The following is a 27,401-nucleotide window of genomic DNA, read 5'->3' as shown; positions in this document are numbered from 1 at the left end:
TAAGTCGAAATGCATTTTTTCAAAATACATCTTTTGCAACCCTCCTTTATCTATTCCCCACCTTTAACCAGCAGGGCTTGGAGTGTGCTACAGTAATTTAAAACTCAGAATATCAAACAAATTAAGACAAATTACCATTACAGGAATAGAGTGGTTCCTGAAAAGATACACCTCTTAAGTTTTAGAAATTATTTATGTGACATAGCACACTGTGTTTGCATTGCAATGTTGTAAAGCACATAAGGTATTTTGGTTATTATTGTATGTTCTATTGGCCTCTTGCCATGGACTTCTTTTTTGTGAACTTTTAAATTCTTACATAGACATACATTACGTTCATTTAGATCTTGACTTTTGTCATTCCTTTGTATCTGTGAATCTCACCAGCCCCGTTAAAGACATCCACGATGTTCTAGAAGTGACGGTGTTTGATGAAGATGGAGATAAGCCTCCCGATTTCCTGGGCAAAGTTGCGATCCCTTTACTGTCTGTGAGTTTTTCTCTTCGGCTCTGCGTTATTGCTCCTGTCTTGATGGTTTCAGTGGGATATAGCTACCTAGCCTGTTGCATGTAGGAACTGTGCTGAAAAGAACAAAATGCTTTGTGATTCATAAGCTTCAGTCAGTATTTATGATGGTCCTTTATGTTGCAAGTGGGGTAGCCTTTCAGTCAAATACTGTGATTAATTGAGAGAAAGAGAACGGAGATAACATTGGCTCATCAGCTTGATTTCCCTTTGGAATATAATATTATGCTATCTCTTCTTTCTTACCTTTATTTTTTTGTACTCCAGGTGAGTAGTACCAAATGAGTTGCTACACATTTTTCTCCAGGTGTTTTCAGAACTCTCTTAGGTGCCTGTTGTTGCCAATTTATGAGTGAAAATGGACTTAATATTTAAAGAGAAGTCATGAGTGTTCTTCCCTTTCATTGTGTGGTGGAACATGTCCTCATGGTGCCCAGGGCAGGTGTGCACAGCTGTGCTGGGGGGGGGAAGCAGGGTATGGAGGGCAATATGAGGAGGACACAGCAGGACAGGCAGGCATTTTCCAATCAGTCTGGATTGGACTGATTGGGAGGGTGTGTGCCTGTTGTGTCCTCCTGATGCCCTCCCAGCCCCATGCTGCTTTGCGAAGCTGGGGTGTGCAATCAGACTCGCAAAGCAGTGTGGGGTTGGCGGGGGCAGTGTGAGGAGCAAAATGCGCCCTTGAAGAAACCGTGCCTGGGGCAATGACCACTCCCTCACCCCGCCCACGCTATACCTCTGAAGGCACCTTCTTCCCTTTCGTGGCATTTTGCATGACAGATGTGCATTCAGTTCCACAAATCGGGCCCTCCCTTAAAGAGGGCACGTATTGCCATGAGACCTGGAGACCGACACCCTGTGTTGTGAGTGGGTATGATTGGTCAACCACAACACCCGATTGGTAGGTCCCTCGTAGCTGGGTGCAATCTGGCCAATGGGACGCAGTCCAAACGGTTTGAGGGACTTATTTATGACCATGCACATGACCCAGAGCTTCCTCTTTTGGCTCATGCATTGAAACACCCGCCCACCTCTCCCTACCTTTAGGGCTTGCGCTTAACCTTGTTATGCTGTCGTGTGTTGTCTGTCGTTGGGACAGGGGCACATCAGCAATTTCCTCTGCTTGGCTGATTGGCTGTTGCCATTTGGGTTTCGCCTGCTGTGTAGCAAATCGTCACAACTTGTAAGTTTGCGGATAGGCTGTGGTTCAGGTGATAGGGATGGGAGAATGCTCTTACCATCCCTATGTGAAGGGTATTCCGTTAAAGGAATCCAGGGACTTGATGGTTTGGTCAACCCCTGAGAGGGGGTTGTGCCCATGCTGAGTCCAGGGGGACATTTGGGTGGCAGAGTTAGCCCATCCCCGGCTTTGTGCTTATCCAGGTGTTCACCCTTGGCTGACCTATGGTGGAACCCTGGATCAGCGCTACCTGCATGGCAGGGAGCTAGTCGAACCAGAGCCTATGCAACCAGTCATTTTCTGTAATCAAAAAAGTTGTGGCCCAAATTCTGCCAAAAACCAAACCAAAAATTTGAGTCAAGTTTGAATTTATTTAGGGGGGAGGTTTCTGTGTCTGAACACGCAAAGGCTAGGTCAGCAGTTAGCCTTGCCTATCTTTGATGGTGTTTATGGTGGGATGCCAAGGGGTATTTTTGGGGTGGGGTGGGCATTTGGCATTACCAGAGTGCTTTAACAGTAAATCCATCTTCCCAGGGAACTCTGGGAATTGTAGCTCTATAGGGGGAATAGGAGTCTCTTAACAATATTCTGCACTCTCATCAAGCTACAGTTTCCAAGTTTCTTTGGGTGGAAACCACGACGGTTTAAAGTGTTATGATACTGCTTTATAACGTTATAGGTTTGAGAGGGTCCATCTCGATGATACCCATGAGTCCCTTTGAAATCTGTGATCCTATGTATATGAGGTTAGAATCTATAAGTGGAAACATGCTGAACTGGTCAGACTAGTTGCTTTGAAAGATAATGGCCTTAGCTGGCCAGTTAAGTACTATCACTTGCATATCTGAAGAGTTGTCCTGTTGCCATAGAGACAAACAGATGGACTTTCCCCTACCTTACCTGGCTGGAGGCCGCATCATCCTAGAATGGAGAACAATACACTAAGGGGGTCTGTGTGAGGGAGTTTTGACTGATGCTCTGTGTTGTGACTTAAGGCTTCACCCCAGTGGGAAAGCAAAATCTGCCGGGGTGTAAATGCTGAGGGCCCCCCCCCCATCCTATGCTTGGATTGCATATATGTGTAAATAAAACCATATGTCCTATAGATACAGTCTCTGTTGACCTTCATTCTAGGAAAACTGAACCCTGGTTACGTACAGGTACCCTTGAAGTCTCTTGCTGCATGGAGATTGGGGTTTCCTCAACAATACGTATAGTACCTTGGTTGGATGCAAGCCTTAATTTTTTTAGATTAGAACGGTAGTTTTATCACTTCCAAGCTTCATATTTCTCTCTCTTTTTTTTTTAAAGGTATTTATTAAATTTTCAAATATTACACAAAAAGAAAACACATCAATAAAAAACACAAAACAAACAACAAACAAACAAGTATAATTTCAATCCCTTATTTTCATGTACCTAACTTCCCCGACCTCCTCATACCTCCCCCTTCTGTATTCCAATTTCTGTATTATCAATTCAACAAATCCTCTCCCTTATTTTCAAGGTAATTTTCACTTTTCCTTTCTTTTTTCTTAGTCAATACCGCTGAAAACCACTTAATTTCTGAACCCACGTCATTCTAGCACTCATTAATTTTACAGTGTTTCCAAAGATAGTCCTTAAATTTCTTCCATTCTTCTTCCGCCGTCTCTTTTCCCTGGTCCCGGATTCTGCCAGTCATCTCTGCTAGTCCCATGTAGTCTATCATCTTCAACTGCCACTCTTCCAAGGTGGGTAGATCTTGTGTCTTCCAATACTTTGCGATGAGTATTCTTGCTGCTGTTGTTGCATACATAAAAAAAGTTCTATCCTTCTTTAACACCAGTTGGCCGACCATACCCAAGAGGAAAGCTTCTGGTTTCTTCAAGAAGGTATATTTAAATACCTTTTTCAATTCATTATATATCATCTCCCAGAAAGCCTTAATCTTTGGGCACGTCCACCAAAGGTGAAAAAATGTACCTTCACTTTCCTTACATTTCCAGCATTTATTATCAGGCAAATGATAGATTTTTGCCAGCTTGACTGGGGTCATGTACCACCTATATATCATTTTCATAATATTCTCTCTCAAGGCATTACATGCCGTAAATTTCATACCGGTGGTCCACAACCTTTCCCAGTCAGCAAACATAATGTTATGACCAATATCTTGTGCCCACTTAATCATGGCTGACTTAACCGTTTCATCTTGTGTATTCCATTTCAACAGCAAGTTATACATTTTTGACAAATTCTTAGTATTGGATTCTAACAGTCAAGCTTCATATTTCTCTTTCGACCTTGAACACAGCACCAGCGCCCCCTTTTTCACAATGTCCTTGACTTTGGGACTGCATTAAGCCCCTTCTGTACAGGCTATAGCTGCTCAATGCTTGCTCAGACTTTTTTTTTTTAACAGCCTGCATCATGTGACGGGCCGTTTGATGTTTACAGGGAAGGAACAACTCCTTAACATCTTTTATTCAATTTTTGATGACTCTGTTAATTTCTCCCTGAGTCCTCGTATCCCTGATGTTACTGGACAGGAGCGGTGTGAGCAGCTGGTCTCCTGGAGAGCAGGCGCCTGCCAAATGGTCTATGCGAGAGGCAGCCGGCTGTGTGAGATGACAGTGAGAAGATGTTAGATTCTGATTCCACACCCCCTCCTTGATTTTATAGACATTTGTCAAGTGTCCCTCAGGATTTGCATAACAAGGCAGGCAAGAGGAGGCAGCGGGAGGGGAGGAGAAGTCTCTCCTTGTGTGTCTGCGATGTGAGAAAATTCCAAACTATTTCGTCTAGTTTCTTTGGCCACATTCACACCATACATTTAAAGGGCTATGATACCCTTCTCACCACTGAATACCTCCTCTGTTCTTTTAGAATGGCAATGGCGCCCACCTGAGAGGTTGTGGTGAGTTCCGGGTGGGGAAAGAAGGCCTACCTGCACCCCTCAGAGAGCTACAATTTCCAGAGTAGCTGAACTATCAATCCCTCTTCATGGGGAACTTTGGGAATTGTAGCTGTGTGAGGGAATAAAAGCCCCCTAACAAGACTCACTGTTTCTTTCCTGGCAACTAAAGATATGTAACGTAGGCACCAAGTGAGCCTCCCTTGGGAAATCTGGCATATAGTTGGCTGATTTTTGATATCTTCTAGGACCATAGGCCATGGTATTCGATGGAGCTTGGAAGTCTCAACACAGTGTATACTTTCCAAGTTCTGTGGGGAGAAAACAAGACATCCTGTTTCTTCATATGAGATCTCGGCGGCCATTTTGTCCATCACAATCTCACGATCTCTCTCGCACCTTGTTTTCATCCTGAAAAAGGGGCTGTGATCATGCATAGCACCCAGAACTGCATGTTTCTGGACACCACATAATATCTGGCTCCCCAAAAGTGCTTTTGGGGGGCCAGAGCAAGGTGCACAAGCCTGGGAGTGTGTCCTGGAAGACACATTTTCTGGTTTTGTATCAGAAACAGTTGGAAGGTATTGTACAGTGGTCTTCAGCATTTTAAATATTCCACATGCTTCACATTCCATATCTACAGCAATCTTGCAAGGATGGTTTCAGTATTGCAGAGACAGAGGAGGTAGGGTGTTCGGAGACTGAGAGATGATGGCTTTCCTAAATTCATCATTGAATTTATGGGTTTTTTGGTAGTAACTTTGCTTCATCAGTTGTCCAGCCAAACAGCCTATTGCTATTTGGAAGGAAAATAACTATTTAAAATTGTAAATAACTGGAGCGAATGATTCCCTACTGGCTGATGGGGTTCTGGAGTGTGTTTTGCTTGTTGGCTCTGTGTTATGTTTTAGACTTGCTTCAGTAAAGAATAATACCCCTAATGTGAAGCTGGACCCTGATATTTTAAATCTCTGCTTTTGTTTTCTTAGCCAATTACGCTCTTTTAGGGCATGATCTCTCCAGTTTAAGAGAAATTCAAGCAGAGTACTCTTTAGCCGTTGAACTGATGCCTGTAGCAGAATGAGGTGCAGAAGCCCCAAAGCTGGCATTTAATCTGTTTATTAAATAGGAATTGGACTTTCCCTCTTCTCTCAGCCAGCATTCACCCCATTGTGGTGATGAGCAGCACTCAGAGGCTTATGAGTTGGATGCACGCATAGCACCTTAGGATGAAGGATGCTCATGCAGGATGCTCTATGGGAATCTCTTTGCCTCTGCTCATGCTCTGCTTGCATATAAAACAAAAGCACTGTCTCTCCAGTGTGGGCCCTATAGCATTGCTGTGAAAACTGAAGCGCACTCAGTGATATTCAGTTGAGATTCTTATCTTTTTCTCATTTTTTTTTTTTATTTCTTTCAATTTGCAGATTAGAAATGGTGAGCAAAGTTGCTACACACTGAAGAACAAAGACCTGGAACTTCCCTCAAAAGGTGTCATCTACTTGGAGCTGGATGTTCTATTTAATCCTGTAAGTTGAATGGCTTCAGAGAATCGCCCTTTTCCTAGGAACATAGGGAGCTGCCTTCCAGAGCAGATACTCTGCCAATGAGCCGGCCTACCTCGCAGGCTTGTTGTCTGGATAAAATGGTTAGGGGAGTTTGGTGCTAGGAGATCTATTAATCTTCACAAGTTGGATGGGTTAAAAGAGTTGGTTGCTGAAGTACCAAACCAAGATGGAGCATCTGAACATAAACACCAAAGTCATGCAATTATTTATATTCTTTCAAAGGTAAAAGCCAGTATCAGAACCTTTTTTCCACGCGAAAGGCGGTTTCTGGAAGACAACCGCAAGTTTTCAAAGAAGGTATGTTTGTCTCTCAGCTGGGATTGTCTTTGACTTTTTTGTTGTGGTTTTAACTAAATTTTGTACATAAGGAACAATAGTTTGTGGCCACAGAACATGAAGGTTTTGTTTTAAACATAAGGAGAGTTCCAAATTGGAACTCTTTAGTTTGTTTCAGATATACAGTGGTACCTCTGGTTACGAACTTAATTTATTCTGGAGGTCCATTCTTAACCTGAAACCGTTCTTAACCTGAGGTACCACTTTAGCTAATGGGGCCTCCCGCTGCCGCCATGCTGCCACGGCGTGATTTCTGTTCTCATCCTGAAGCAAAGTTCTTAACCCGAGGTACTACTTCCGGGTTAGCGGAGTCTGTAACCTGAAGTGTTTGTAACTTGAAGCGTCTGTAGCCCGAGGTACCACTGTACATAGACTGCTTTTGGTCTAAGGGCTCCCAGACAGTTGCACAGCCTATTGATACGAAAGAGAGCTGCAATAAATGCACTAAAACAATCAAAACAATATAAAATAGCAAAATCATCAAAAACTCACCAGTTGTCCTGAATCTGCATTCAGGCTCTTACTACAGATGTGGCTCCCCAGAAATCCACCTCTCACTTGCAGATTGGGTTAACTCACTTACATGCATTACATGCTCCAGTCTCTGACCTAGGAGCAAGTCAACAGCCAGTTGCCACGGGGAGTTCCCTCAGCCTCATCGCATGCCAAAGGCGAGACCCAAAACTGTGACCTCCTCTCTCGAACAGCTCATTTGGTGTTAACTCACCATCCACAATCGCTTCCAAATAAATACCATGCCCTCTGCCCCTGAAATCAGCTACAGCTGTGGCAAAGTTTTTACTCTTCACAAGTCAGGCTAGGTGGCCACACTGGCGGAGGAAGGGGGTTACAGGGGGTGTGGCCCGCTCTGGGTGTCATCCCGGGAGGGGCGACATTGGCACACCCCCATGCTTGCCATGCCCCCTGGACACTCGCCATGGGCAGTGGGAGGCTAGCGCCCCCCGATGCTCGCCACGGAGGTGGCGGGCAGCTAGGGATGCTCATGGGCTGGCTAGCCCCACCCCTGCGCCACTCCGGGTGCCGGAGCAGGTAGCTCTGCCTCTGGGTAGCCAAAACTTGCCTCTACATCAGGCTGCTGTTTTAATGGTGCGGTGGCAAAGGGCTGGGGAGGCTAACGTTGGTACCTACCTCCCAGCCAGTGATCGTCCTGCTGTGGCTACCTGCCTCCCTTCAATATTTGTCTCCTATCATTTTGTCCTTTAGCGTTGGTGGAATAGTCAGGGAGGAATAAAGAGATTTGTTGACGCATTCCAAGCACACAGGCTTAACTAGAGAGGGCATTTCCACAGGCAGAAAGGTTAGATAGATATGCAAGAGCTTGCTTTATTTATTTATTTAGAATTTTTTTACCATGCCCCTGTTCCTTTTTGTTTTGTTTTTCAAGTCCTCCTTGTTTTGAATCTTCTTTTCCCTCCCACCTCATGCTCACCAGATCTTGTCAAGGAACGTTGACCGTGTGAAAAGAATCACTATGGCAATATGGAACATGATACAGTTTCTCCAAAGCTGCTTTCTGTGGGAATCTCCCGTCAGGAGTGTGATAGCATTTGTGGTAAGTGGCTAAGCCTTCTCACAGAATTAAATGTGTTCTCATAAATGACTTTTCTCAGTAGATGACTGTGAAATGCTCCTTGTTATGATGGGCTGTGTATGTGTCTGGAGGAATGGGTTATTTATATTTCAGAGAGCCATGTGGAGTTAAATTGCACCTCTATTTGGAGGTCTAAGTCTAATTTGGAGATAAAGAACCATAGGGAGGAAGAGCTTGGGCTTAGAATTTGTCCCCCACCCTCAGTTAACAGCATTTGGAAAGCAGACTGAGGGAGCAAACAGGTCTCCTGGTCACATTCTTTCCCACTGTGGCAAAATCTCTGTTCAAATTATAGAAATTGGGTTGCATCCAATGACATTTTACTTAGAGTAAACCTATTGAAATCAAGGGGCCTAAATTAGATATACTCATTAATTTTAATTGGTCTACTGTGAGTCAAACTCAGTTGGATAAAAACCATTCTCCCTACATTGGGATATATGCATATAAACTAGCATGTGCAAATTATTTGCAAATCTGTCCCCTTTCTTGGCAATGGAAGAGTAGTCACCATTAACTCTAGGGTAAAGTTTACATTACATTTCCAGGCAAGCATATAAATCCTGCTACAAAATCTAGTATTAGGTGCAGAATCAAATGTCCTGATAACATATATTCAAAACCACAAGTTCCAAATGGATATTTGCAGCCGTAAGAACTAGAAATTGTGTGGGCAGTGTCTGGTAGATTGTCAATATTTGGGGATGGGTCTACCAACATCCATATAGCAGCTGGCCTTTCCCAAGTTGTGCAGAACAATCAGGAAAAGGTAAATCTGATTATTTATTTGTATGCAAGCAACAAAATTGCATTTTGTTACAGAATCTGGTGTGCGGCCTTACATAATATACGTACACAAACACACTGAAATCTTTGCACATAGTCACACATCATAGACAAATATCTTGCCTGCACTTGGCCCTAATGTGATAGCTTTGCCTATGAGCCCCTACCTGCAGCAGCCATTGACCAAGTCAGTGAGAGGTAGTCTTCTGTTTGCTCTTAACAAGGTTGTCATGTCACCAAATCTGATTAGCTGCACTGTGCTGTGACACCAATACCATGTTATGGAAGCGGTGATGGGACCCTTTTCAGCCTGAAGGTCACATTCCCTTGTGGGTAACCTTCTGAGGCAGAGGGTATGTTTCAGTGATGGACGTTGCCTAATACGAGCAACAGATTTGATATATATATGCCTTTGTATAGTATAAAGTACTAAGGCAGCAGTGGGGAGCCCTTTCCATTCCAAGGGATGCATTTCCTCATGAGGACCACATACCGGGGCTCGGTGTGGGAAAAGAGAGTATGACCAGGCACAATCATCTCTATCCATCCCTCACCCAGGCAAACAAGAGGTGTTACCACACTTGGACACATTCTAGCCAGGTAAAATGACAGAAGGAAGTCTAAGAGCTGGGTCAGAGAGGGTTTGTGAGTCTGGGGAGCACGGCCTGGGAAGTGTCGCAGTCAGGGGTTTAGCAGTATGCGGTTGCACGGGGGAAGCGGGGTCACTGTCAGGCTCCCCCTCCCTCGCGGCTGGCAGCCAGCAATGGGAAAACAAAAAGTTCTTACCATGCTATTTTATTCAAAATTCACAGAGAGAGACGGACTCTCAGATAATGGCGTAGCTCCAAGTAAAGTTCCATCCCTCTGTCTCTCCTCTTCTACTTCATCCCTGCGCTAGCTGACCTGTGCTTTTTGCCTCTGAGCTTTCTGTTCTACTACTCTCAATGCACGTCCGGTCCTGGAGGGGGGTTCAGAAATGCTTTCCAAAGACACTGAGTCTGTCAGCTGTCTCTCCCCTGGTGCTTTTTCTTCCTGCTACTCTCCCAATATTTCCTAGCTCTTCCCCTCTGCAGCCTCTGAACTATGACCTTTTGCAAACCACTATTCTAAATCAACACTGTCCTCCTGTTCTTGGGAAGGTTCAGGAAGGGGTCGGTGGTCCTCACCATTCCTCCTCAGTCCAGTCCCTGACAGTCACAGACCCATTACTATTTCTGCAGCAAGACCCTTTTTTGCAGTGTCCTGGAACCCCCCAGTCAGCCTGAAAGGGGCACTTTTTAGATATGGAGAAGAAGACTTCTCACCCTTTGTGCTGAATGGGGTTCCTCACCCCTGCAGTAGAACAAGAGAGAATTCAGCACTGTCCTTTTTTTAATAATTATTATTCATATTACTTAACTGTATATGGTTCACCACTGATAAAATTATCTTGGTGTGTTATTGAAATAAATTCTCAGTCTTGATTCAGAGTCACTTGCTCATTTTGCAGAAGTTTGTGTTCTGGTCCTAAATTGTGACCTGCCCTTAGTGGGTGGATATGATTCTGGGCTGATTTGTCAGGATATGTTGATAGACCTTTTCCGTTCCATCTCTGAGTTTCTGCAAAGCCTCGTTTTCTTTAAATTAACGGTTTGGTTACACCCTAGCAGCTCTTGGGTGTGCCACTTGACAGAACTATGCAGGAAATAATTCTGCCCTGATTCTCATCATCTTTGGTGGTTCTCTCACTCTTTAGCCTATATTGGTTGAAAATAAAAATAGGAAAGAGTCTCATCAGCAAGTCCCAGCAGCCAAAATCCCACTGTTGTTTTTTTCAATTGTGACTTCAAATCCACACCCTCCGCTCTCATCCACACACACACGCACGCACACACACACACACACACACACACACAAGCACACAAATTCATATATTTAATTTATATGATTTCATTTAGGAGTCTCACCCCACAAAATATCTTGAAGCAATCTCGCAGTTAAGAGCCTCAATGACAAAACAATTAAAAACAATTCCATATACGTTTTCATGATCTCTTTGTTTTAATAGATCATATATTAATGTTTAGTTGTTTTTGTAAGGATGCTTTCTGTCTTCTGATGGAAACAGCTGGCTAGTATGGTGGTGGGCAGGTACATGACTAGGATCTAGGGATGGCCGAACCTGTAAATTTTCAGTTTCTCTCGATTTCTCATTTTCCCCAATCATGAGCTCATTTTCATTTCACTTTCAATTTGTATGCCGCCTTTCTGTGTTACTATACCCAAGGCAGTTTACAAGCTGAAGAAACAACTACCGTATTTTTTGCCCTATAGGACGCACCGGCCCATAGGACGCACCTAGTTTTTTGGGGGGGAAAATAAATAATTTTTTTTTATTCCCCCCCCAGCCGCGGGGCTGGGTGGGGGAAGCCCAAGCTTTTAAAAATGCACCTACCGTAGTAGGTGCTAGTAGTAGTAGGTGCTTCGGGCTGCTATCCGCAGGCTAGGGAGCCCTGCAGGAACTCCCGCGGGCTCCCCAGGCTTGCTGATAGCTTCCTGAAGCCTGGAGAGCGAGAGGGGTCGGTGCTCACCGACCCCTCTCGCTCTCCAAGCTTCAGTGAAAGCTTGCATTCACCCCATAGGACGCACACAGATTTCCCCTTCATTTTTGGAGGGGAAAAAGTGCGTCCTATAGGGCGAAAAATACGGTAAATAGACAGCAAAGATCACACATGTAATAACAATCTGATCCAATGCAAAAAGTTCAGTCTGTTGCATTCCTGTTTAAGTTTGCAAACTTTTCTTTAAAAAACCCCAAAAGTGCATGAAAATTTATACACATTTTTGTGTGCGCTTCTCCTAATGATTGCAAAGTGAAACATATTCCAAGATTCCTCCTTTTAATAGTGTTTGGGAAGTTGCTTTGAATTGCCTTCTAAATCTCTGCTGAAAAGCTCCCTCTGCAGATTTTTGGTCCTGAAAGTTACGCCTGCCACATGGAGCTAATTGCTACCACTGGGTAATACATATTTTAAAAACATTTTAAAGGTAAATTTTAAGCGTTGAATTGCTGTTGTGAGGAATTATGCATCGTTGCACATTCTGCTTATAATTTTTTCTCTGGAATAATTACCCCTTCTATTGACAGTTTGCCAAGTATTAATGGTAATTATGCCATTTAATGAAATTACAGTTTTCTTAATGCAATTACTGTAATATGAGGGAAATTAAAAGGACGTTGTATTCGACTGTCTCTCCTCCACCCTTACTCCAGCCCTTTAAAAGTCTGTACAGACAAGTTTGTATGCAAGCTGGGGCTTTTTCTTATGAAATATGCCTTTCTTGAATGAAGGCTTAAGCGGCCTCACCAGCCTTGATGATGCAGGAGGGTAAATAGAGAGAACCAATGTGAGTTTTCTACAGTGATAGCTCTACCATTAGGCAGCCACCTCAGATAGCAGATATTGAGGGTGGGGCCCTCAGATGGAGGACATATTCCCATCACCAATTTTGAACTAAGTCAAAGATTTTTTTTTTTTTTTTACCAGTCCAACTGAATTCTAAACGTGAAATCAGAGGGCACCATCTGGTAGCAGACTTCTTTATTTCCTACTCTCACAAAACAAAATAAAAATCATGTTCATCACCTAAAATAGACTTGGTCACCTCACCTCGAAAAAACCCCCCTGTAGAATTGGAAAAGTTTAGAAAAGGGCAATGTTCAAGGGGATGGACTAACTCTGCTATGTGGAAAAGTTGCGGCATTTGGGACTTTTTAGTTTAGGGAAAGAGAGATGTGGGTGGCGCTGTGGGTTAAACCACAGAGCCTACGACTTGCCGATCAGAAGGTCGGAGGTTCGAATCCCTGCAACGGGGTGAGCTCCCGTTGCTCGGTCCCTGCTCCTGCCAACCTATCAGTTTGAAAGCACGTCAAAGTGCATGTAGATAAATAGGTACCGCTCCGACGGGAAGGTAAACAGTGTTTCCGTGCACTGTTCTGGTTCACCAGAAGCGGCTTAGTCATTGCTGGCCACATGACCTGGAAGCTGTACGCCGGGTCCCTTGGCCAATAAAGCGAAATGAGCGCCGCAACCCCAGAGACGGCCACAACTGGACCTAATGGTCACGGGTCCCTTTACCTTTACATTTAGTTTAGGGAAAAGGCCATCACTATTGACCACATATAAAACCTCTCAGTTCAGAGGCAACATGCTACTGACTACCAGTTACAGTGGGGTCACCTATGGCAGAACACTATTTATTTATGGCGTTTATGTCCCACGTTTTTCTCCAAGGGGCTCAAGATATGGCACACATGGTTCTTTCCCTCATTTAACCCACAATAACCCTGTGAGCTCGACTGAGAGGCAGTGACTGGCCTGATGTTCCCCAGTGAGCTTCATGGCAGAGTGAGGATTTGAACCCTGGTCTCTCAGGTCCTAGTCCAGCACTCTAACTGTCAAGGAGCCGTCAGCGAGCCAGGTCAAACACAGGGCAGGCACACACATGGGAGGCACAGAATGCAATTAGCTCTTTATTAACAGAACATAACAATGCAGCAGAGTCCTCCAGCTGAGATGTTACTGAAACTGACCACTAGCTGCACCCTCTCCTTCTAGCCTTTCAGTCTGGATCCTTCCCAAGCAGAGGAAACCTGCATTGATGGGGTGAGCTCCTCCTCTGGGCCTGCCTGATCTGTTGCTCAGCAAATGTGCAAGTCTCTCCTCGAACGGGGTGTCAGAGGGGGAGGAGAGTCAGCAGGACTGGGACAGTCTGTGCTCATGCTGTGACTTTCGGCCTCTAACTGTGTCCTGGAAAGGCCTCCTTCTCATGACCCCCCTTTGATCACTCAACCCACCTCCCAGCTTGTCTCTTCTGCAGATTTCTCTTCAGTCTCCCACCACCAGAATCTGGTATCTAAGTCTTCGGAGCCCACCCAACTCCCACCAATCAATCTTCCTCATTTAGCCAGTCTCTGACACTAACTAGTACCCCACCATTCAACTGCTATCACCTTGTGGGCTTCCCATAGGCATCTGTTTGTGGGATTCCCATAGGCATTGTGGGAAACCATAGCATTGTGGGATGCTGGACCCTTAGCAGGGCTCTTCATAAGTATCATATGAAAAAGCTTTATATGTCTGTCATGGTCTGTGTACATGGCCTCTGATGTACATCTCTTCCTATTTGATAAATTATAGCCCTTCTCCCCATTACAAACATATGGTCATCCCCCATTATTTTGCATGCTGTCACGAGTGTCTCAGCCCCTTTGGGTAATACCCAGGAGGGCAGACTCTGGTGGAAGGTGAGGAGGAATGGGAGAGGGAGGCTACAACACAGGAGCAGAGTGGGAAGGCGGTGGTCCCCTTCTCCTCTGGTGGGGGCTGAAGTCCTGGCTCCTCCCTCCCCTCTGGTGAGCATCACCAAAGTTTGGGGAGGTAGATGATCTCCAGGTTCTGGCTGGACAGGATTTGGAGGGGGAGGCAGGTCTAGTTCTGTCTCCCATGACAAAGTGGTGCCTCCAATGAACATATTTATATTTTCTGTGCATGCAGAGTTGTAGCTTGGGTGGGCCACACAAGTGGTACAGATCCTATATATGTCATATTTTTGCTGCTCTGAACATTGCAACTTACCCATAAGAACACAAGGAGAGCCTGCTGGATCAGGCTTTTCATATTTATCTAGTGTTCCACACTGGCCACCCATGATCTCTCAAGTGTGCTGAGCCACAAATGGTGGATACCTTTATTTTTGCGCATTGATGCTGTGGTGCTTGGGAAGAGAGAGCAATAAGGTGCTTTTAGAAACATGGAGTGATGCTTTTGATCCAACTACCTCAGTATTGTCTACAGCAGGGGTCAGCAAAAGTTTTCAGCAGGGGGCCGCTCCACTGTCCCTCAGTTTGCCTACCCATGGTCTACACTGACCGGCAGTGCCTTTTCAAAGTTTCATGCAGAGAACATGGAGATGTCAGAGACTGAACCTTCTTCATGCAAAGCAGATGATCTACCACTGAGATACAGCCTTTCCAAAGCTAACCTTTGTTCCATTTTGAATACTCTTCGTGGCTTGCTAGTCCTGCCTTTCATTTTGTTTTGCTGATTTGGTCCACCCTCCTGGCTCTTAATAACTTGTGCAAGCATTTTACAGCAGGAAGGAAGAACTAAAAAACCCAAACCCAGCAGAAAGGAAACAAGGAGACAATTCAAACTGCTTGCATTGCCCTGAACTGTCAGAGAACTGAGCTCAGTACTTACATTGCCAACTAGCTAGCTTGCGTGTGTGTGTGTGTGTGTTGGTTGGTTTCCGAAGCTTCAGAGCTTTATCACTTTTGTTTCTAAGCTGTCATTTTTATTAGTCTCCCTGGCTGTTCTCTTTTTTGGACTCAGTTAGATGGTGCGTCTTCTCCATTGTGCGCCTGGGCTTGGCAAGCAGTGGGTCCTTTTTACTGCCATATGAGGTGGGCGTGCTGGCGGCAGTAACCTGTAATTATACCCACCACAGGTGACAGTTACAAGAGAACGGCGGCAATAATTTTAGCTGCCTGATCCGATGTTTTCTGGAGAGAGAAACCCCCCATCGTGGTCCCTTCACCCACCTCTGTGGCTCAGTGCTGTCTGTGAGCTGTTTTTCACTCGCCTTGAATTGTTTTGTGTTTTTTTTACTCACCATAGTTGCCAGAATTTATTTTTATGTACTGCATCTCTTTATTTTAATACCCATAAAATGCCTATTGATGTTTGTGGTGGCAGTGAGGAGAGCTTCTATATTACAAGAATGGATGGGGAATACTAGCCATGATGGCTATGTTTTACCTCCACCATTGGCAGCTGTAGGCTCCTGAGTATCACTTTCTGAGAATAACAGGTGTGGAGAGGACTCAGGTCTTGCTTGCAGGAATCCCAGAGGCATCTGGTTGGCTACTCTGAGAACAGGATGTTGCACTAATTGGGCCTTTGGCCTGGTCCAGCATCACTCTTCCTGTGTTCTTATGGGCTATTGCATCTCCCATGGGAGAGGCTGATTTAGGACATGGGAAACAGCTGTGTGCCAAGTCAGACCATGTATCTCAGGATTGCCTCTGAATCCCACTTGCCAGGAATCATGAGTGGAGAGAGTGGCTGTTGCTTGCAGGCTCTCCACAGGCATCTGGTTGGCCACTGTGAGAACAAGGATGCTGGACTAGATGGGTCAATGGCCTGATCCAGGAGGCTGTGGATATGTTCTTATGATCTGCCAGGGCTCTTCTTACATTCTTCCTGTGCTTTGTGTCAGGAGATGCATTTTGGTTCCCTCCTTGTCATTGGGCCACCAGATGTTAGGGCTGACAACACATTTTCCTCCAACACAACATTATGTGGTGGTTCATTTTCCATCCTGGGAAATCATTCCACTTGTTTCTCGATAATCAGATAACCACTTGATAAAAAATTGGGCTCACCCATTTTCATCATATTTGGGGCTGCAGTGTGGGAGTGGTTGTGAGGAAATCCTTATGGGTGCATGAAAGTCCCAGCACTTTTAGGTGAGGGTTCTTAATATATGACGAGGTAGCCAGGGTCTCCCTCTTTCTTTCCCTCTCTCTTTATTAAAACCTTAAAGCTAAGGCAGAACTTCCAAGTGGTGGTGTGGCTGCATTAGGCAGGCAAACTGTCGAGAGCTTTGGAAATAAGGGTCAGAATGCCCTATGTGAGGGGGGGGGATAGAGTGCTCTATGACAGGTGTGCACAATCATTGTCCCTCCAGGTATTGTTGAACTACAACTTCCATCAGCCCTTACAAGCCTAGCCAATGAGAATTGCTGCCATCATAGGAGGAGGAATGTTTCTGATACTGATATTCCAATATTTTGTTACCAGTACCAAATATTTTGTTGGCTTCTCTGTATAAACTATCAGCATGTCCCTCATTATGCTGTGTACAGTTCTGGTTGCCACAACTCAAAAGTATACAGTAGAGTTGGAAAGGATTCAGAAAAGGGCAACCAAAATGATAAAGGGGGTGGAGGGTCCACCCTAGGAGGAAAGGTTGCAGCATTTGGGACCTTCTAGTTTAGAGAGAGCAATGACAAACCTAGACAGCATCTTAAAAAGCAGGGACATCACCTTGCCAACAAAGGTCCGTATAGTTAAAGCTATGGTTTTCCCAGTAGTGATGTATGGAAGTGAGAGCTGGACCATAAAGAAGGCTGATTGCCAAAGAATTGATGCTTTTGAATTATGGTGCTGTAGGAGACTCTTAAGAGTCCCATGGACTGCAAGAAGATCAAACGTATCCATTCTTAAGGAAATCAGCTCTGAGTGCTCCCTGGAAAAGACCCTGATGTTGGGAAAGATTGAGGGCACAAGGAGAAGGGGACAACAGAGGACAAGATGGTTGGACAGTGTTCTCGAAGCTACCAGCATGAGTTTGACCAAATTGTGTGAGGCAGTGGAAGACAGGCGTGCCTGGTGTGCTCTGGTCCATGGGGTCACAAAGAGTCGGACACGACTAAACAACAAGTTTAGAGAGAAGCTGAGTTAGAGGTGACTTGATAGAAGTTTATATAAGTATGCATGGCATCGAGAAAATGGGTAGAAAAAGGGTTTTCTCCCTCGTAACACTTTTCCTCATGGACATCCAATGATGCTGAATGTTGGAAGTTTCAGGACAAATAAAACATAGTACTTCTTTATGCAGTGTGTACTTAAACCATGGGATTCATTCCCACAGGAGGTAGTGATGGTCATCATCTCGGATGGCTTTAAAAGAGGATTAGGCAGATTCATGGAGGAGAACCCGATGAGGGGCTACTAGCTGCAACAGAGGCATTATGCCTTTGAATGCCAGTGGCTAGGAATCGCAGGTGAGCAGAGCACTGCTGTTGTGCTCAAGTCTAGCTTGCAGGGGGTGAGGGTGCTGTTGTGCTTGGAGCAGGAGCTTATGGCTTTCCCACAGACCATGGTGAGAACAGAATGTTGGACTAGATGGGCCACTGGTCTGATCCAGGAGGCTGTTGTTATGTTCTTATAAGTGGTATGTGTGCATGCACATGGAAACTTACAGAGAGTAAGAGGGAGACTTGGAGGAGTGCAGCCCACTATGGATACCCTACGAGTAAGGGTTAGCCCACCACCTGCTCACACAGGCCAGATTCTGTTTCTTTGTTAACATAGTGTCCTCCAGAGGAGGCCGGGCACAGAGCTGAGCGAGGCACGGCTTCAGTGGCCCGCTCCTCCAGATCTCTCATCCTCCTCCAGACAACGTGATGTCATGTGTGCGCCCCCTCAGTCTTGGGGGCAACTTGATACCTCTGACAGGGCTGATGGGAGTCTGCAGTTCCAAACAGGTGAGGGACACCAACTTGGCAAAGTCAAGAAGGCTGAGAATTACTCATTCTGGCTTCTGCAAGAAAGGAATTTCCATAATAATTTCTGTACACTTTAACAGGACTATGGCCTATTTTTCTTAACTATACAGAACTGATGGAAAAGTTCCATGTAGCTCAGTTAACTACCGTATTTTTCGCCCTATAGGACACACTTTTCCCCCTCCAAAAATGAAGGGGAAATGTGTGTGCGTCCTATGGGGCGAATGCAGGCTTCATAAAGCTATTCGCAAGCCTTGCAAGCCGGCGGGAGGTCCCACGGGCTCGCAAGGCTTGCAGGCAGCAGCCTGCAGCCCACAAGCTCGGGGGACAGCTGGGAGGCACAGCGCTGCCACCCCACTATTCCCCGATCTGGTCTGGAGGCTCGCGGGGGGAGAAGCAAGCTTGCTTCTCCCCATCTCCAGCCCCACAAGCTCGGGGGATAGCGGGGAGGCGGAGCACCGCCACCCAGCTATTCCTGGACCTGATCTGGAGACTGGCAGGGGGGGGAGAAGCAAGCTTGCTTCTCCCCCCCCTCCAGCCCCACAAGCCCGGGGGATAGCGGGGAGGCGGAGCGCCGCCACCCCGCTGTTCCCGGACCTGATCTGGAGGCTGGCGGGGGGGGGGGAGCAAGTTTGCTTCTCCCCCCCCCGCCAGCCCCACAAGCACGGGGGACAGCGGGGTAAGCCGCTGCCCCACGGAGGCTAGAGAGGCTGTCCCTGAAGGCAGAAGAGGGAGACAGAGCACTCCGTTTCCCTCTTCTAGCTTGGGGATGGCTCTGCAAACCTGGGGGGGAAATAAAAATTTTTTCCTTGATTTCCCCCCCAAAAAACTAGGTGCGTCCTATGGGCCGGTGCGTCCTATAGGGCGAAAAATACGGTACATATTCCTATGTTGATGACAGAAAAAAATGTATTTTTTCCCAGGGCAAGTCATTTGGAAACCTTTTGGGTGACAAGAGACTAATAAATTTAATTCTTTTTTTTAAAAAAAATAATTAATTTTTTTTATTTAATGAAGTTAAATAAACATCTTCCACCCCACCCCCACATAATTTGCTACCACAATTTGGGGCTAGTTGTGAGCACATTGTTGAGGGAATTCACATGAAAGGCTCTGAACACTTGAAATGAATCTTGAGTCAATGCTAAGAAGTGTTCATTTATTACAACTGGCCTAGTCAAAATGCTTCATTCTATGTCTGGCGGGAAATCCTGGCCCTTACACACTGCACACACACACACACACACACACACACACACACTTCCAATTGAGTTCCCTGTTAAATAACTTTGTGAAATAGTCTAGAAGCATCAGCCATAATCTTTATACAGTTTTCAATGAGGGGAGAGGCGGGAAATTCCTGTAGGTGGCGATATACAATCACAAATGGGGGGAAAGTCCAAAATATTATATCCCTTACACCTTTTGTTGTTATTGCTTCTGGTTCATTCTAGCAGAATTGCTCTCTCGTCTCTCCCCCACCCCCAAGTTATTTTCTAGCCCCGTTTGCTTATCTGTTGCTTCAGCCTTGATCTGCAGTACAACTTGTACAAAATCTTGATAACTGGATGCACGTTTCGTCTTCAGCTGTGAGGCTATTTGAGCTGTGTTAACACACAACTACTGAAATTCTGATAGATGGGGGGCTGCGTGGGTTTGCCAACCGATCAGCAAAGCACCAAAACAAACAAAAAGTGAGCAGGCTTGACAGGGTTTTTGTCAGGGACCAAGAGTTCTCTTCATCAGGTAGAGGAGGAGAGTGTAGAGAATAAATAATACATATAACCCGAAGGAGAAGGGTACACAGAAACCCTACTATCAGATGAGCCCGGGGAGCCAGGATGTGGCCCTAACTTCCCTGGAGGACTCAACTGCAAAAGACCCAGAAAGATAAGAAACCACTCTGCTCTTTTGCAATAGGCGAGGAAGTTGGGCCCTTTTAAGTCAAGTCAAGTAGTGTAGTGGCAAATTCAGAAATTGTCACAGCTGAGTGCTCTCATAGCCATACCATTATACAACCTTTTAAGATTATACAACAATCTTATAATTACACAATAATTGTACTTATGGGTGCGTTGCAACAACCATTGCAGCTCTCCACAGGTTGACTTTCAGCTAGATCAACTATTTTCTGGGCAAATGATTTGGAGTGCTCAGATATCTTCTTTTGAAGCTTTGAAGTTTCATTGTATTTGACATAACTTGCCACACTATTCTCTGGAAACCGAAGGACCTTGTTTTTGCCTGTGTTCCTAAATGCTTAGCTCTGGAGCATACGGGATAACTTCTTTCCTGGTTGCCTTCTCCAGATTGACCCAAGGAGCCAATCCTCACTGGCTGACTCACCTCTTTTCACTGTGTTTGGTTCCAACCAGCACAAAAGGTGAGACGGCTTCTTCTCAGTGGCTAAAGGGCTCCACCTTTCATGCTGATTGGCCAACCCTAGGATGCTGGAGACATGAACCCTGTTGCAGAAATAGTAACAAGTCTTTAACCCTTGGCCGCTGCACCTCTGGTTAAGCAGGACCTGATCCGGAAGGACTGTGCATTGTTCTTCATACTGATATTATGCAGAGAGCTCAGCCTGTAAGTGGGATTGTGGGGTGGGGAATTTTGGTTCAGCTCACATTTATATTGTGACTCTACCTAATTCGCACTTCCTGAAACAATACGTGAACTGCCATGCAGCCATCCTTTAAAATTCTCACTTCCTTGAATTTTGCAATGCAATTCTCCAACCAGGCAATACGCTCCAAAGTGTATCTAATACAGATAAATGTACACAGGAATGCTTATAATAATAATTTAAAAATATGTACATTGGGCAAAATTGCATGCCTCTCTCTCTCTCTCTCTCTCTCTCTCTCTCTCTCTGTGTGTGTGTGTGTGTGTGAATGAAATAATCTGCACTAAAATGCTGACAAGCTTTTGAGAACCTGCCAAGACAGTTTACAATTGAATGGAGAAAACAAAACCCAATATAAATATGATTTGAATAGTAAAATTAAGCAACAAATGATAAAATAGCAATGTGCAACATAAAAGAGAAAAAACCCCATCAAACTCATAGAAACAGCAGTAAAATCCTCAATATCAATAAATAAAATTATAGGCAAATTTTTTTAAAAAAAACACCTTAAAGGTAAAGGTACCCCTAATGGAGCCTAAAAGTTAACAAAGCTGGTTCCAGACAAGTATTATTGAGGAGATGATTCCGTAGCTGGGGTAGCTTTGTACATTTAGACCCAAGCCTCTAAAATGCCATGGTGGATAAGACGGTACTCTCTGGGTGCTGTTGAACTCCAGTGCTCATCAGCCCCAGCTGTCATGGCCAATGGTCTGGGAGTTGTCATCTAGCAACATATGAAGGGTCACAAGTTCTCTATCCCTGGAATAAACTATATGATAACAAGTTTGCCCAGGCAGGCCTGGAAGTGGTGAGTTGGATGCCCTGAGTTCCTTGGAAGATGTGTCAAATGGTATAAACACAATTAATTAAAGGAGGTGTGGGCAATCTGTAGCCCTCCAGAGATGGTTGGAGTCAAACTTCCATCAGACCCACCCAGTAGGGTCAATGGTCAGAGATGGTAGGAGCTGTAGTCCAACCATAACTATTGGGTTGCCCAACATTGGCGATTGGATTCAAGCTACTTCTAGTGAATTGTGAAATTCCTTGGTTTTAGTTCATTATTTGTGGACCAGTAGCCAGTGGTCTTTCTCAGTATGAGGTAGCTTCATATGTTCTGATGCCAGTCAATGATGTCTTCTTTCCAGTGTTATCCCTTTAATGTGCACAGACCCACCTGTACAATGTAGAACTGTTGTCAAGTGTCCTTGAGTCTTGGAAACAGAGCAGTGGTGTCTGTGTGTGTGTACAAAAAAATGGGCCAGTTTCTTTTTAATCATTCATATATAGATCCCTCCAAAACTGTGAGACTCCTTCTACTACGATAAGCATTTCATTAAATGGAGCAAGCATTAAGATAGATGCTGCATGGTGCTAATTGTCATTATATCTGAAGGATCAAAACAGTGCCAAAGTGTTTCATTATCACATTGGTCACCTGCATAATTTAAAAAAGGGGAGAGATGCCGTTGAGAAAAAATAATAATGTGACAAGCAAAGCAAAGGATTGTGGAAGTGCATACAATCAGAATACTAAGTAGTGTTTCAGTCTTGGTTAACTTTGGTTCAGACTAGACAATAAGCAAGGATGAATGTGAGCTGCCTTTCTCCATGGCTTCTTTTAAATGAAAAGGAGCATCAGATACAGCAGTGGGGAGTGGAATAGCAGCAGGAGCAGGGCTGCTAAACCCTTTCCCTTCCAACTTTTTCCTGCTCAAAATTGCTTTTCATAAGCTGCTTTCCTACCTGGAGAGGGAAATGGTACAGGGTCCTTGTGTCTATGAGAAAAGCTGCTGTTGATGACGACTTTGAGCAGGCAAACAGCAGGGAGGTAAATTAATTTAATTTAATTTATTATATTTCTAGGCCGCTTTTCACTCCCCGAGTCACAAACAATAAATAACAAAAACATAATAGAACATCACAATTACAACATAAACCATGTATAACAACGAACAAATTATCTGTAAAACAACCACCTTCTATAAAACACCATTAACAAAACAACTAAAAAATTAAGTTAAACAGCACAACCACAACAAAAGTCATATTATGAGATTCACAAAGCACTACAGCACTCATAATCCACAAAATAATATTAACAGCATTAACAATTAACAGACTAACAAACTAAGCACTGTGGAAATTCACACACACACACACACACACACTCCCCACCTCCATGATTCATAATATTCCACTCAGTTCATCAAAAGACACATACACATAATGCCCATGGCAACAGCTCCATTCTGAAGGCTCCTAGGGCTGGGGTGGGGCAAAGCAGGTGGAAAAAGCCATTGCCTGATGAGACAAAGTCTCAAGTGTTAAGCAGTCCCCTAGACTGCTTCCCAAAGGTGGAGACATATTGGGTGTCTCTCATATATCACCTTCATTGTCTTGCAGAAATAGAGGGAGAATATTCTCCTAAGTACGCTTGAAACTCAGGGTCAGCCAACATGATGTCCTCTAGATGTTGGGCTTCAGTTCGCATCAGCCCCATAAGACACACAGTGTGGAACCTTTTTCAGCCTGAGGGCCACATATTCTTCTGGGCAACCTTCCAGGGTCCACATGCCAGGGGTGGGTGAGTCCAGAGGCAGAGCAACAAATATGCCTTTCCCCTTTGCAGAACAGGATAGTTTCTACACACTGGCTGGTGATGGATACGGATACTGCTTGGGGAAAATTTATGTGGCTGTAGAGGGGAGTTGCCTATGGAGAGTCACAAGGGCCAATGTTCTGGTATTAGGAAGGAGAAAAAACTCCTCTCTTTCTTTGAATCCCACACCCATAACTTTTTCTAATCCTTTTTTTTTTTTTGAAGGCCATTCCAATTGGGGGGAGCAAATTTTATAGTTTAACAATGTTCTGTGTGCAGGACTTCCTTTTGAATGTCCCGAATCTTCCAGTATCCCGAATCTTCATTGGATGTCCCCGAGTTCTAGTGTTATTAGAGAGAGAAAAGCTGTTCTTTATCCACCTTCTCTACATCATACCTAATTTTATATACCTCCATCATGCTTTTTTAATATTTTTGTGTCACCTCAGGACATATAGAGAAGCTGATAAATCAGTAATCATATGGCAACCAAGGTCAGGTTGTGGGCAACTCAAAACATATACATAAGAATTATACATACAAATAAAAACTTGACCTATACAGTAAACAAAACATACAATACCCCCAAAATCTTAAATCTCAAAGGAGGCCACATGACCTTATCTAGAGCCATGTTTGCACTATAATTTCAGAAAACTGTGGTATCACTTTAAGCAGACATGGCTTCCCCCAAAGAATTTTGGGAGTTGTAGTTTGTTAAGGGTTCTGAGAGTTGTTAAAAAGGTAAAGGTACCCCTGCCCGTACGGGCCAGTCTTGACAGACTCTGGGGTTGTGCGCCCATCTCACTTAAGAGGCCAGGGGCCAGCGCTGTCCGGAGACACTTCCGGGTCACGTGGCCAGCGTGACATCGCTGCTCTGGCCAGAGCCAGAGCCAGAGCCAGAGCCGCACACGGAAACGCCGTTTACCTTCCCGCTGGTAAGCGGTCCCTATTTATCTACTTGCACCCGGAGGTGCTTTCGAACTGCTAGGTTGGCAGGCGCTGGGACCGAGCAGCGGGAGCGCACCCCGCCGCAGGGATTCGAACCGCCGACCTTTCGATCGGCAAGCCCTAGGCGCTGAGGCTTTAACCCACAGCGCCACCTGCCAGCCGTTAGGAGACCCCTATTCCCACCACAGAGCTATAAATCCCTCTTCACAGGGAACTCTGGGAACTACAGCTTTGGGAGGGGCTCTCCCCCAAAGTCTCAGCACTCTTAACTAACTACAGAGCCCAAAATTATTTGTGGGGAGCCATGAATGTTTAAAGTGTTATCATAGTGGTTCAAATATGCAGTGTGCATATGGTCAAAGCTGGACAGCCTTCACTGGGAATTTAGCTGTATTTAACATCGTAACAATAAAAATAAGCGGGGTAACTTGGTGTTTTATTGTGTATTTTACTTAATTGGTATTGATAGGTTTGTGGCTTTTATTTTTAGCTTTGTAAAACACTCCTTGCTTCCCTTGGAATAGGGAAGCCGCGGAATGAAAATGACAACAAATGAAGTTTAGAGACTCCAGAGCTTAAGCGCTGGGCTTGCTGTTGTTCAATGTGTTGGCTAGAGCTTCAAAGGCAGGTTTTCCACCAAACCAGAGTGGTTGAGGCAACGCGGTGGGTCCAACAAATAGCAGAAGAATCCTTGTTGTTTGTCCCGTGGGGTCAGCCTGATTTAAAAAAAAAATAAAAAAATTGGCAGGCAGCATTCTGTTCTTTTCTTCTTGGACTGTTCAGCCTAAAAAGCTGTCAATATCTCTTTCATGGAGACTTTGAACAGATGCCTAAAACAGTTGCTCAAAGGAGAGAAGGATGCATTTTTTTTAAAAAAAAATTCTTTGTCTCAAAATAGTGAAATATAGACACATAATCATCGAAGGATGCTCGGCTCATCCTCACATCGACTGTCTCCTCTTCTTCCTCTACTGCATGGTGTGTTACCTCACACAGTTACTTCATCCCACCCAGTGTTTCATCTGTATATAAAAATTAAAAATTCAAACAAAAATCTGTCCTGCATGAAAAACAGGCCCCTTTTGGGCATATGGTTCATTATGCACTTTTCTTTAATTACTAAAACACCCGGGATGACTCTCTGGCCTGCCCTTCCTTTCAACTTGCAAGTTGGATCTGTTCTCCAGCTCAGAAATTTTGGAACAGCCGCGTGGGGATTTCAGCTTCGTTTCTCATAAAATTGTAGGTGCGACGTTTCTTTCTCTCTCTTTCTTTTTTCTTTTTGCTGAAAATTCAAATGGGAAACATGCATGTTAGTTTTATTTATTTCTTTGTTTCAAAGCAATGCTATATTGCCCTTAAATCACATTCTCAAAACGAATTAAGCAATTAAAATAAAACTGCAAAAGCAAAAAATGATAAAAGCTGCATGAGAGAATCAACAGGATTAAAACTGGTGCATGTGAAAGAGAACTCAGCAAATCTATACATGCACCCAAATCAGAAGTTTCCTTCCTAAATGCAAAACTACATGTAAAATATAGTTCCAAGAATTCGTCCTCCTGCCATCAGACACTCTAGGTTTATCCTGTTCTAGTTCTAGTCAGAGACACCCACTGAAATTAATGAACTTAAGTCAGTTCTGTGCATTATAGCTGGCATTGCATACAACTCTCTTACCAGGCAAAGCAGCTGGTTTCAGACAGAGCAGAGGGAGCAACTGTCTAATGCGTTCTCCCCGGCTATTTGACTGCTCAGAACTGTACCTGCCAATCTGGTTTAATCCCTGAAAGATAACAACTATACCAGCCTTTTTTTTTTATCTTGAAAAGCAGCAGTGGACTGAAATGTATGGAGAGGAACAGGTTAAGGCAGGCATAGGCAAACTCAGCCCTCCAGATGTTTTGGGACTACAACTCCCATCACCCCTGACCACTTGTCCTGTTAGCTAGGGATGATGGGAGTTGTAGTCCCAAAACATCTGGAGGGCTGAGTTTGCCTGTGCCTGGGTTAAGGCGAGTGCCTTTGTGAGTAGGGATAACTCTTAATCTCAGGGTTGTGGGTTCGAGCTGCACACATTGGGCAAAAGATTCCTGCATGATGACTAGATGACCTTTGTGGTCCTTTCCAACTCTATGATTCATGTGTAGAAACACTTTTCCCTCCCCCAGTCTTCTGCTTTGTCTATAGCCACCTCTAGGTGCTTCAGTTGACTTCCCATTGCCTGCGTTGATGCTGCTGACTGGGAGGAGAGGCCAAGTAGTGGCAAAGGCAGCTGATGTCAACAGATTTCTTCCCCCTTTTCTTATTATGCTCTATCTCCCACCCTCTGCTATGCATAGATGCTATTCGTTTCTTGTGTTAAGACCTGGAAGATGAAAACAGCTGCCTACAGCATGCACCTCTGTACACAGGTAGACAATTTGAAGTTGCCACTATGTTGCCATTTCAACTGCATTTAGGGGAGGCATCTTTCAGTGAGAAGGAGGATTTTAAAAAAACTTTTTATGCATTTGTCTTTCTAAAGCTTTCTAAAGCAAATCCTACATCATTTTTCCCCCCCTTTTGGAAAAAGGCATGGCAATAATTCAACCCGCTTGCTGCCATTGTAAGGATTTCAAAATTTGCCCAAAGTACCCCTTCAAATTGGGTGAATCCCCAAACAGGGAGACATTTACACCAGCCCTTGTGCCAACACAAAACCTTATTACTCTAGTCAATGTGTGGTACCCTCAAGACATTGTCGGACTACACCTCCTGCGCTACCCTATAACCACCTCTGATGGGAACTGGAGTCCAGTAACAGCTGAAGGACACCGTGTTAGCCATCCCTTCTCTAGATCCTGAACTCTTCCCTTGTGTATCTTATTTTCCTTTCATTCCTTTTGCCAGAGAAAAACTTGCGCTTCCCCTCCCTTGCAAAAAACCCCCACAATAAAACCCACAACCAAACAACTATCCTTGGCTTCATTAGAGAAGTTTGG

At 44.6% G+C, this 27,401-nt stretch overlaps 1 protein-coding gene and 1 long non-coding RNA gene across 3 annotated transcripts in view; both read left to right on the top strand.

Annotated features, from left to right (window-relative positions):
* LOC307203549 overlaps positions 1-27,401 on the top strand; it is a 309,517-nt gene that overhangs the window by 252,941 nt on the left and 29,175 nt on the right. The window lies entirely within an intron of this gene.
* MCTP2 (multiple C2 and transmembrane domain containing 2) overlaps positions 1-27,401 on the top strand; it is a 116,143-nt gene that overhangs the window by 59,567 nt on the left and 29,175 nt on the right. For both annotated transcript variants that reach the window (XM_079954235.1, XM_079954236.1), the window contains exons 14-17: positions 388-490; positions 6,030-6,131; positions 6,393-6,467; positions 7,960-8,079. In XM_079954235.1, coding sequence (XP_079810361.1) covers positions 388-490; positions 6,030-6,131; positions 6,393-6,467; positions 7,960-8,079 — 400 coding nt within the window. The remainder of the gene's footprint in view (positions 1-387; positions 491-6,029; positions 6,132-6,392; positions 6,468-7,959; positions 8,080-27,401) is intronic.

Source organism: Podarcis cretensis, assembly GCF_951804945.1.
Source record: "Podarcis cretensis genome assembly, chromosome: 14".
In the NCBI taxonomy this organism is placed as follows: domain Eukaryota; kingdom Metazoa; phylum Chordata; class Lepidosauria; order Squamata; family Lacertidae; genus Podarcis; species Podarcis cretensis.
Note: the sequence above shows the minus strand (reverse complement) of the source record. Positions and strands in the feature narration are given on the sequence as shown.